We start from the raw sequence: 12,726 nt of genomic DNA, 5'->3' as shown, positions 1-12,726 counted from the left end.
TCCAGGTTAAGCCTGGGGTCTTCCAGCAGGGCAGACGTTCAGAGGGAGGAATTGCTGTCCAGGGAAGGCTTCTCCCACCCTCGTGAGTCCCTCATAGCATTGCCTCACCCTGCTCCACACACAGGTGTCCAGGTCAAGCTCGGGGTCTTCTTCAGAGGGAAGGCTGTTCCACCTTGTTTGCCTGCATAACATTTGCCCCTCCTTGCCCTCCTCGGCCCTTCCCTGCACACGGGAGTCTGGGGATTGCAAAAACTGCTGGCTTATAGTTAAATAATCTGTCCATCTGAGCCACCCAGGAGCCCTCTCTGTATCTGAAGTATCTGGTGAACAAGGTGAGAAAAGGGAAACTGCTTCCAATTCCTGAGTCTGTGGGTCATTCCTGCCTATGCCTCTTTAGTAAATCAGGCAACTTAGGAAAGTACACGCATTTGTGGTTTGTGGTTGGGGAGAGGGGAAAGGAGAGGCCTTGGCTATTGCAACAGAGTCCAGAGCCTGGCTAAATGAATTAATAAGTCCCCCTATCCCCCCAACCTAGCTGTGAATAGCACAGTCTCCTAAGCTGTGCCTTTGTTCACTGTCCTTATTTGTGCCCTATTGCCTCAAAGCCAGCTCCCCAGCATGTCCTGAGCCCTAGGCTGTCATTTCACAGGGAGGCTGCCTGCCCTCTCAGCTAGCTTAGCGTCTTTGCGAAGTGCTGCTGGTCAAATTGGATTTGCACAGTTGGATGAGGGAACTGGCATTTCCCCCACCAAGACGGCATCCCAAGGTCTCCAGTGGGGTTGACCTTGCCCACCCAAGAGACTCCTCCAAGCTAGCCCAGGGAAGACGGGATTCCTGCCTGCCCAGTTCTCTTTTGAAAACTTCATCATGTTCTGAGATTTGGGGTAGGGCGTTCCAAAATGGGAATAAGGGAGGGGCTTGGGGAGTAAGCAAGGCCATTTTTCTAGCCCCCAGGCCTCTTTGAGACTGACAGGTCTGACAATAAGGGGTCTGTCCCAAGCAACTTGGTCACATGCCACGTCTTAATGAGAGCTCTGCACTTTCCATCACTGGCAGTAGCACAACTCCCATGCCCTTATAATCCTCTGTGGAGGGGCTTTGGCCCTCTTAAAAAAAGTAATGGAATTGGGTATCAGACTGAACGATTGGATGGCAGGCTACCAAGACCATTTTATCAAGGCCTATTGGAGAGAATACATTGTCTGATTGGTCCTCAGTTTTACATAGTTCTACCAGTTATCCTTGTTACTCTTATGCAGAAAAGCATGGAATGACAAAGACACCTCTCCCCCTAAAAAAAAGCCCTGGGTTCTACTCATCCTTATAGATTCTCTCCTTGGTAGCCTGGGATATTTCAGGTCTATTAACACACAGAGATCCCAGATAGAGGACATACTTACATGTGTTTTTACCTTTATCTTCAGAGATTATTTTATCAGATCTATTCATGATGGACCTTATTCTATTCAGTTGTCAAGTGTAGAAAGTAAATGCAGAATAATGATTTGAGGAGAAGGGTGATGGAAGGATAACAAAATCATGGATTCAGTGCTGGAATAGATCTGAGAGATCATTTAATGCAATGTCAGATTAAATTCCTAATAGGAATTGAAGTTTACAGATGAGGAAACTAAAATACAGATGTATTAAGAGAAAAGTCTTAGAAAGAAGTTGCAGAAAAAATAACAAAAATAAAAATAATAATAACAACAGCTAACATCTACAAAAGCACCTACTATGTGCCAGGCATTTTGCTGAACATTTTACAGTTATTATCTCATTTGATACTCATAACTCTTAGAGATAGGTGCTATGATTATTTTCATTTAATAGTTAAGGAAACTGAGGCAAACATAGGTTAACTTCTCCAAGGTCACACAGTTAATGTTTGAGGTTGGATCATGAAACTTTGCCTACTTCAAAGTTATACTTGAAGCTAGACCCGCTTTCAAACCTGTGATGTTTAAGCAAGTATCATTATAATCTTCATTTTGCAGATGAAGAAGATGAGACACAAAGAAGAAAGGATTCAAAAGATAAGGATGTTCAAAAGAACATCCTTATTCTCCCACTTAACCATTTAATCTCTCAGGAACTTAGTTTCATCTGTGAACAAGGGGTTTTGGACTAGATAGCCTTGAAGTTTCTTTCAGCTTGAAACTTATGACCCTAGGAGAGCATAATGTGATTTATTCAGGGTCACATAGCTATTGACAATCAGAATCAGCTCTTAAAGAGTTCAGGCCTTCTGAATCCATGCTTTTCCCATCGCACCCTTTTATTGCTCTCTCTCTTCACACTGTCTTCTCTTATGAAATGGTCAACAAGGCTAAGTTCCCCATCTCGCGAGCCATAGCTAAGAGGCCAACTAAAAGTAGGAAGTAGGTATAATATATTGGAAGCTGCCCAGCCATCAGACCATGTTGGTTCTAGTCCACATGCCACCCCACTTCAAGCCCCCCATCTTTGCCTAGCCCCAGTCCCCTCCCCGTGTAGTAATGTTTGAGGTCACAGACATTTCCACAAGGCAGCGGACAATCAACCCAAGATACCTAATTGCTTCTCTAAACATGTTCTCAATCTGCATCCCTAAAATAAACTCCTGAAAGATGGAAAGATGTTAGTAATTTCTGGCCATATGTACTTCCCCCTTTTGCTCTCCCTCTCCTACCCAAAAGAAAAATGGGTAGAGCCAAATGGCAAGAAATGAAGATTTTTAACGCACAACACATTTTCATCATTTTATCCCTCCTGCCCTCCCCACCCCCTCTCCCACGTAAACTACATTCCTCTACATGGTCATGGCAAAGGAACATTAATTTCTGATTCGGGTTGTGATTAACTTATAAAAGCAACTCAATCAAAAGGGCGAAATAGTTTCCACTGAAGTAAGATCATGAGAAAGGCAGTGTGGTGCAGTGGGGGAGAATAGTGGACTTGGAGTCAGAATAATTAATACTGGTGTTCAGATCTCAACTTTGCTGCTTACTCTCCATGTGACCAAATCACCCCTCATCGCTAAATTTTAGGTTCCTCTTCCTTAAAGTGAGAATGCTGGGCTAACTGTCTGAGATTTTTCCTAACTTTCAATTCTATCATATATTAAACTGCACATCTCTATTAGAAGGAGGGAGGATGCCACATTTGGCACATTAGCATAGGTAAAGAAAGACTCCCTCTTAAAGTTCTACTTTCCAAGACAAACAACCTGGGCTGCTGGTTTTTATTGGGTTGAGACATAGTTAAGGAAGGCTCATTTCCTGACTGGTAGGCCGTTGCCATCCGAGATTATCTTCCCGAAAGAAATTAACCATTACTTGAGAAATTTGGAGGGAATGGGAACAGGGGAAGATCTAGGATATTTAGATATTAAGATGTGTTTGAAATTTGAGTGAGGTTAAACCATTTAAGATAATTGAATGGTCTTATAATGGGAATATTTAAGTTGGAGAAGGAAAAGTCAAGTAGAGGCCTGTCAATTTCCTCAAGAATTTCATGTGGAAGAGGTTTGGAGTAGCTGGGGAAAAAGACACAGAGAAAACCATCCACTGAGAGAGAGACAGAGAGACACAGAAACAGAGACAGAGATAGAAAGAGAGAAAGAGACAGAGAGACAGACAGACAGAGAGAGACAGAGAGACAGAGAAAGATAGAAAGTCAGACAGGCAGACAGAGACAGACAGACAGGTAGACAGAGACAAAGACAGAGAAACAGAGAAAAAAAGGCATCATCACAAAGAGTTAGAATGGAAGAAACTTGGAAGTTAAAGTGTAATAATAGTGATGATGATAACTCATACTTGTATAGTACAAGAAGGCTTACAAATGATTTTCTTCATAAAAGAGGAAGAACAAGTATTATTATTTTCATTTTCCAGATGAGGCTAAGAGGCCAGGTGATTTGCTCTTGTACATACAGCTAATAAATGTCAGAGTAGAATCTGATTGTAAGACCCATCACTCTAAGACCAAGGCTCTTTCTATGATACCACAGCTACCTTTAAGAACCCAAATTTTATCTTCAGCTCAGAACATTTGGACTATTAGTGCTTAGTGTCTGAAATTCTTTGTTGTTTTTCAGTCATTTTAGTCATGTCCAACTTTTCCTGAGCCCTTTGGGGTTTCTTGGAAAAGATACTAGAGTGGTTAGCCATTTTCTTCTCCAGTCATTTGACAAATGGGAAAACTGAGGCAAACAGGGTTAAGTGATTTGCTAGTAAGTGTTTGAGGCTGCAATTTTAACTTAGGAAGATGAACCTTCTGGATTCCTGGCCCAATACTCTACAGTCTTTAAAATAAAATAAAAATGTTAATGGCCATAGTAGGTGTGCTGAATTCATTCAGGAAAGGGCTGCTTCAGAAATATTAAGGTGCAGCTTGAATCAGGCAGTCTCTCTGAGTAGAGAACTCCATTCAGGATTGTAGGAGGGAAGTAAGAAAATATCTAGTCAAGTGTCTGGTGTATTGTGGTAGCCACTATATCTTGATTTGATTTAAAGCTCTTCTACCCAAGTCCTTCTTTGATACCTCAGTGTGTTCGGAAGATGAATTTCTTAAAGACTATTCCAGAAGAAGGGAACAAGCATTTTTTTTTAAAGTACCTGCTCTGTGTCAGGCATTGTGCTAAGTGCTTTACAATTATTATCTCTTTTGATCTTTAAAACAACCCTGAGAAGTAAGTAGTATTATTATTTCCATTCTAGAATTGAGGAAAATAAGATAAATAGAAGGTAAGTGACTTTTCCCATGTTACACATCTAAGAAGTGTCAGAGGTTAGATCTGAACTCTCCTTATTTGACTCCAGCCCAATCCTCTACTCACTGTCCGACCTACCTCTCAGAAGACAAGGCCAAAAGCTTTGAGCAAAGTCTTGAGCTGTGGGTTGGACATCTGAGAACCAGCCTAGTTCAAGTTCAGTCACATCTCCTGAAATCTGAATAGCAGGTGATGAATTATTTTGGGTTCAAGAACTACTGAAGGTCATCTGCTGAGGCATGGAGGGTCTGAGGTCTGCCTCTGAGGAGAGAGAAAGGGGGAAAGTCCCATTCATGAAATCATGATTCTCATGAAGTCTTGAAGTTTGGGAACATTTGCAAAGTCTTGCCCAACAAAGGGAAAAAGAATGCTGGGTGAAAGGAAGAGGCAAGAGAGAGAATCAGAAGCTCTGACTTAAACTGGGAGAATCCTCTGTCTATTAGCTACACTCTCATTAGACAAAGGTTCACTCACATTCCCCATTTCAGTATAAAGCGAAAGTAATGGTGGAGTAGATGACAGATGATAAGAACTCCAACCACCAGGTGACACTTTCTCCATCTGTCATCCCTTTGATTCATAACAAGCACTGCAGGTGTTGGGAGGAGGGAGGGAAGAAATAAGCAGCAAATTCTTTCCCACTTAATCATTTAAAACATTTAGCAAGTGCTTACTGTGTACATGCTAATTACTCTGTTAAGTCTCAAAGCTATAAATAAAAAGGGAAAACAATCTCTGCTCTCAGTGGGCTTCCATTCAAATCAAGAGACCCCATTTACACAAGTAGGCTTGTATAAGATATATGCAGTTCATATTATACAAGAGAATCTTAGTAGGGAAGGCTGTGATAGCTGAGGGGGTGGGGGTGCGTGTGAGAAAAAACCCCAAAGAAGGGGGTATTTGAACTGAATTTTAAAGAGAGCCAGAGTGTCTAAGAGGGAGAAGGGAGAAAGGAAATAAGTTTTTATGAAGCATCTGCTGTATATCTGGTACTATGGTAAGTGCTTTATAAGTATTATCTCATTTGGTCCTCACAACGAATCTTGGGAGGCATTTGTTATTTCAAGTCCCATTTTAAAGTGGAAAAAACTGAAGCAGGCAGAAATTAAGTGACAGCCAATAAGATTTGAACTCAGATAAACCTGACTCTATACACTATATCATTTAACTGCCTAAGAGGTGGTGGTGAAGAGGATTATTACATTCCAAGTAAGGGAGACCCCTTGCTCTCAAAATGGGAGATTCATTCAGTTGTCATAAATCCAGAGGTAGGAATAATTGATTTTGGGGTGAGGTGTTGGTGGAAGGAAGAACATAGTAATTGACACATTTTGTATTTAAAAAAGCAAGTGATTCTCTTAAATTTCTACAGCATTTATCCATGACCTTTCAGTTTGTTTTGGTAGGCTCAGGAATGGGCAGTAAAATTTCTCTCTATTGCAGTCATAAATTTCAGTTGCCAGTTTATAAGAAAAATGTTATTCTAAAATAGTTTCTTCCCATTTTTTTCTCCTTTCTCCCTTTTCTCTTTTTCTTCTCTCTTCTCACTTCCCCCTTCCCCACCTCTGCAGCACTGAGGATGAAAATAAAAGAAGTGAAAAAAGAAAATGGAGATAAAAAGATTATTCCCAAGAAGAAGAAGCCTCTGAAATTGGGACCAATCAAGAAAAAGGAACTGAAGAAACTCATCTTGTACTTAAAGAATGGGGCTGACTGTCCTTGTCACCAGCTGGATAATCTCAACAATCATTTCCTCATCATGGGGCGGAAAGTGAAGGCCCAATACTTGCTGACGGCCATCCATAAGTGGGACAAGAAAAACAAAGAATTCAAAAACTTTTTGAAGAAAATGAAAAACCATGAATGTCCCACATTTCAGTCAGTTTTTAAATGATTCCCTCTCAAAGGGTGGGTTTGAGGAGGGGGAGGGTGGGCTGGGGTAAGGGGTGGGGGAAGAACACAGCCCTGGAACCTCGGTGGTTCAAACATATGGCTCCTTTTGTTAGTAATGGATGTTGTGTCTATGTTTATTTTGTGTGTATGTGTGTGTGTGTGCTTGTGTGTGTGTTCCTGTAACTCCCTTCAAAGCTTCTACTTCTATATTTCCCTTTTCACTTCCCTCCGCTTTTTCTACAATCCCTTCTTCTTCATCCTCACCCCAACTTGCAAGACAAGTCAATATTGAAAATAAAGATATGGGGTCTAGGAGGAACCAGTGACATTGGAGAGCCATTTTAAGACTTGTAACATCCACCCCCATCTTCTCACCTTCCACCCCGCCCCAGTCACTACCTAAAACCAGGTACAGATCCATTTCCTTCCAAGAGGCATGACTATTTAGGAAGGGATATCTTATAGCAAAGCCAGATCATTTTGAGAATTAGGCAGTGAGAAAACCCTCCAAATGCCAAATTCTACAACTTTGCTTATTTAGGTGATAAAGTGCTCATGAATTCATCAGCAAAAATCTACCCTGGGGGATGAACTGATTCTAGCTAGTCAATAAATCAAGTACCACCTAATTATAAGTTATTTCCCTTTTCTGTGTTTCTGTAATTTTTTAAAACTTCAGACTAATAAAGTGATATTCATAGAAAAAAATCTTTAAAATACAGTTTGCAGCCCCCCCCATCCCAAACAAAGCTTTATCAATGCATGTCCTCCCCCAAAAACCTTGCCATGATTTCTTCAATCACCTTCCCAAAGAATTTACTTCTTTCTGGGTGCAATGCCACCCCCAGGCTGCTCTCAGATGCCTTCTTAGTAATGCTCCATGATCCACTAGGGTGCATAGGAGAAGGTTAGATTTTCCTGTGCTTCCTGTCAAAAAGAGGTAATACCATGGGCATGAAGCTGCTGACATGAAACAGATGACTTTTTTTTTTTCAATGACAGCACTTTCAGACAGAGCCTGAAGGCAATACTTAGTGGTTCCAAAGAAACTTGTTTAAAGGGGGAAGGGAGTTGGAAAGCTGTTTTAAAACAGCTTTGCAAATAAGTACTCACCCAGCATAAATCACAGGTTAGCCTGGGTAAGGAACATAGGGCTCTGATTTCACTGACTTTCCTGTTTATGTACCTCCTAGGGAGAAGGAGATCTGGCAATTTTGTTGTTGTTGTTGCATTAGTTTCCAAGGCTTAAAAAACCCCAACAACAAGCAAGCATCCCCCCAACTCCGCCCCAATTTTGTGGTTCAGTGCAGAGGAGAGGTGAAGACAGACCAAGATTCCTGGGTTGTTTTTAGGCCTCTTTGCACAGGAATGGCACACTCTCTAGGAAGTATTAGCTGGTTTTGCATCCAATAGTAATAGTACTAGTAATAGCATTCATACAGTGTTTTAAAGTTTGCAAAAAAAAATCATCACATACAATTTCATTTGTTTCAAGAGACTCAAGATAACTGATGAGAAAACATGGTTTTCTCATGGTAGAATCATTATGTTCTGGGTACATCTTTTTTCTCTAGCCTCAAAAAAGCAAATCAAGAAACACTCCAATTTAAGTCTGGTTACTTGAAGTTAAGGTTCATAGAGTGACTCAAAAGAAAGCCAAATTAACCTGCTGTCCCAATTCCTCTTTATTTTTTGTGGCTCTCATTTCTGCCTAGTGAATCTTCAGTTGTCCCTAGCACATGCAAAGAGCACCACTCACTGTATTAACATGATAAATTGTGTTAATACTTCATTTTAAAAAGGACTTTCCACCCACCCCCAACCTTCTTGAAAGACATTTATTTTTTCCCATTGTATTTTCTCTAAGTCCACCGTAGGGCAGTTAGTGATCAGACTTTAAAAAGTGAATCAGTTATGACTTTTGGAGCCCCAAAGGTCTGTAGGTACAGAAGGACTCTCCCCTTATAGGGAGATGTGTTTCCTCCAACTTGTGGTCTATCACAGAAGCCAGGCACTGTATACTCAGGCCAGAGACAGAAACAACTAAAAGTCTTTGGCATCTTTATAAGAATTCTATTTCAATCCTCCATCTGCCCCTTGGGTTGCCTGTTTAAGACTTATCAGTCATCATAACATAATTAATGAATTATATATCTTATGAATATCTGGATCCCTGACTCTGATAACATATTGGGGAGATTGAGGTAAAGGTTGATTTGATTTGTGTGTAATATTTCAGATGAGGGTTTTGTGTTTGTTTTTTTTTGTTGTTGTTGTTGTTGATTTTTTTACACATATATGTACATTAGCTGATTAGAATTAAAAAAAAAAACTTTTCTGTTGTCAAACTGAACTTAAAAGCAAGTCCATGACTTATAGAAAGATAGAGTTTAGATTTGATAATTGATTGTAAACTCAAGCATTTTTTTGTCTGTCTGCCATTTTTGATCAAATTGATAGCATTCAGGAATATGTTTATACAATGACAGAGCCTTCTTTCCACAATTATCTTAAAAATTCTGATATAATGGTTGATATTAGTAAGAAAAAAGTTTATAGAAGAATGAGAGGCTACTTTCTGTCAATCTCCACTAAATGAAGATTCTAAAAAAGTAAGCAACATTTAGGGAAGAGCTAAATAATAAGACAATGAGCTTTTCCATTTCTTATTTTCTTTAGTCTGCAAATGGCTTCTGCTAATGTGAGCTCATCTTCCAAGCTCCTGGATTTTGGATTTTTACTGTGCATGCTACAAAGTTTTTCAGTTAAAAAAACAGCCAGCCCTATCTGTGATTTTGCAAGCAGTTTCCAGAAAAGATGGAGGTCTTGAAAACTTCTCTCCCTTCAAGGGCAGCCTTTACATCTGAGATACTGGCATTTCCTGGAACCAGAGCAAACTTAAACCAAAATTGTGAACAGAATTATTCCACATAGAGATATGTCCAAAATGAGATATGATATTGCAAGTTGACTTCTACACAAAAAATCACAGCAACTAAAATTTAAAGGACCTTACATTCCCTTTCCCCTGAAATCTTCAAATCTTTTTCTGTTATTAGGTTGGGCTGAGAGGAAGGTTATAAAGATGTTAGAGCCAGCACCAGGAGAAGATGGTCTGTGTAGTATAAAGAGAAAATTGTTGGACTCTTTAATGCCACATTGGTTTTTTTCTCTTGGTACCATGGAGAGCCTTTCCCTGCCCTGCAGCAGAAACCATCCTGAATGTTTGACTCCCCACCTGCAGTAGCTGTTGTTGGAACATGGCTTTAAAAAGTCTTAATTTCCATTTATTTCTGTAAATTGCAAATTTTCCACCTTCATAAAAAATCCAAACAACAATAAACAAAAACCCAAACTTGCCAACCTACCAAAACAGACCTTCCATCCCTCCAGGACTTCAAATAGGTAGAAGAATGCCCTCTATTATTTCTGTAGGAGTTTCTAAGCTTCCTTTGGTTATTGTCATCCTCATTCTCTCAGTATCTGTTTGCGGAGCACACTTCAGGCAACATGTAGCAGAAAAGGACTAGGAGCACCCACCCACATCTTCCAGCAAATGTATGGAACACAGTGGTGAAGAAATTGTGTGTCCCTCTGGAGCCCTCAAGTTTCCTTCTCTTTTATATTCCATATCTTATTTGAAAGCTTTGAATACTGTGAAGATGTTTTCCATTCCATCTCATTTCAGTGTTGTTGTTTTTCAATCTGCATTATTTTACCAGATGTTTTGATGTTATCACTTATGTTAATAGCAAATCCAATATTTGTTCATCTTATTCTCATGCTTTTCCTGCCATGTATCAATATTCACGTAACTAAAATTGCTCAATTAATCAAAGGGAATGTCTTTTTTTTTACCCAACTCCCCCTCTCCCTAAACAACATGACTCTGCATTTCATTTTTGTAAAGATACTGATTTCTGCTCTCAACTTGATGGCTTTCCAGTGTGACTTGGGAACTGGGGTAGGTTTGAATGAACATTTGGGATCCACCGCAGGATGGATGAACACCCTATGTATTTAGAGCATCTGCTGCTATTAATAACTTCCAGAAGCACTCCTGACTGTCCGTGTGTTTCAGTTCAGACAGAGAACATTAAATCCGTGTTCTGCAAGTATACACTATCCAGACTTGCTAGAGTTTCTTTTCCATATTTTTTGCTTTGGAGATTGTCTTCTCCCTTTTGGTTATACCCTTCCCAACAGTTTCCTTTGATTTGTCATGTCCTCAAAATTGCAGAATCTCAGAATTGGAAGGGAGCTTCAAGGCCAACCACTCCAACCCATCTTGGAAAAAGAACTCTCCCTCTACCAAAAATTCACCAACTGATTGTTCAGACTGATTAAAGATTTCCAGTGGGAAACCCATTCCTTTTTGAGGTAGCCTATTCCATTTGGGACAATGTTAATCTTGCTTTTTTTTCTCTTATGTCAAGCCTAATTTTGCCTCTGTCCAACTTTGGCCCATTCTTACTCATTCTGTCCTAAAAGGCCAAGCTTAGCAAATAAAATCCTGCCCTTCCTGAAAGAAAGTTATCATTTCTTTTCAAGTCTTCTCCAGGCACTTCCTTCAACTAATCTTGATATGTCATGGATTCAAGGCCCTCTGTCAGATACTCTACAATGTAACAATTGCCTTATATAAGCTGTGACACCTTGGGCTGGGTACATTTATTTAGGAAAGGTCTTATCAGTGCAAAGTTCAGAAAAACCTCCTTGCTTCTGGAAGCCATTCCTCCCTTAATGATGTTTAAAGTCACATCGGCATTTTTGGCAGTTATAATATTAAAAAAAAAAGAGGGCTAGAATCATATAAACATAAACTTTGAGTTTGCTAAATGTCATCTCCTTGCATACTCAACTTTCAAGTTGGTGGAGTCTGTATTAAAGGGAAGTCTTAACTTTGGAAAGAAGGAAGTAAGAGTCCATTGTAATTTGGCCTGTGATCACATGACTTACTTCCCTCACCATGATCAGTCCTCGGTGGTGTCCAAGCCCATGGTGTCCATGTCTATGCAAAGCCAATAGCATAGTTGGAAAGCTGAAAAATTTAGTTAGTCTTGTGTTTGTTTAATAGCGAACAACTGAATTAAAACCATGAAATATTAGATGTGGAAGACATGAGAAATCACCTATTCATTTTACAGAGGAGGGGAAAGTTACATAACTCTTAAGTGGCAGAGATGAGTAGTGGACCCTGGTCTTATTATTCCTAACCTTGTAGTTATAAAAGTCTACACTTATTTGGACAGATCTACTCCATACTAGACTTGCTCTGACCTGGAGATCTCTTATGCTACGGTCAATTCTTCAAAATAAATTGCAGCAACATCTTTGTTGATGCAGCAATCTCAAATTTCAAACCCCTCATATTTTTACATAGTGAAAAGCAGCACAAAATAACATTGAGCAAATATTTCCCAAGTGACCCAGAATACAGTCCATGTGCCTATGTCTAGTCTAGTGCCCTTCTGATTTGACCACATTGATCCTGAGTATTTTTCTAAAGACTGGTGAGTTGGATGATAGCTTTTCAGTATAATAAGTGAAATATCCTCTTTTTCTTTTAACTTCTCTTTAGTTAGCAACTCTTTTTTTTAATATTTTATTTTATTTTATAATAACTTTATATTGACAGAATCCATGCCAGGGTAATTTTTTTTTTTTTACAACATTATCCCTTGCACTCGCTTCTGTTCCGATTTTCCCCTCCCTTTACACCCCCTCCCCTAGATGGCAAGCAGTCCTATATATGTTAGATATGTTGCAGTATATCCTAGATATAATATATGTTTGCAGAACCGAACAGTTCTCTTGTTGCACAGGGAGAATTGGATTCAGAAGGTAAAAATAACCCGGGAAGAAAAACAAAAATGCAAATAGTTCACATTCATTTCCCAGTGTTCTTTCTTTGGGTGTAGCTGCTTCTGTCCATCATTTATCAATTGAAACTGAGTTAGGTCTCTTTGTCAAAGAAATCCACTTCCATCAGAATATATCCTCATATAATATCGTTGTTGAAGTGTATAATGATCTCCTGGGTCTGCTCATTTCACTTAGCATAGTTAACAACTCTT

General features: G+C 39.6%; 1 protein-coding gene across 1 annotated transcript in view; it reads left to right on the top strand.

Moving 5' to 3' along the window:
* Positions 1 to 10,487, top strand: part of SFRP1 (secreted frizzled related protein 1) — a 76,852-nt gene extending 66,365 nt beyond the window's left edge. Inside the window, exon 3 of the mRNA XM_051975569.1 lies at positions 6,328 to 10,487. Coding sequence (XP_051831529.1) covers positions 6,328 to 6,650 — 323 coding nt within the window. The 3' untranslated portion in view covers positions 6,651 to 10,487. The remainder of the gene's footprint in view (positions 1 to 6,327) is intronic.
* Positions 10,488 to 12,726: the final 2,239 nt, after the last annotated feature.

This window comes from Antechinus flavipes, chromosome 2 (assembly GCF_016432865.1).
Source record: "Antechinus flavipes isolate AdamAnt ecotype Samford, QLD, Australia chromosome 2, AdamAnt_v2, whole genome shotgun sequence".
Taxonomy (NCBI): Eukaryota; Metazoa; Chordata; class Mammalia; order Dasyuromorphia; family Dasyuridae; genus Antechinus; species Antechinus flavipes.
Note: the sequence above shows the minus strand (reverse complement) of the source record. Positions and strands in the feature narration are given on the sequence as shown.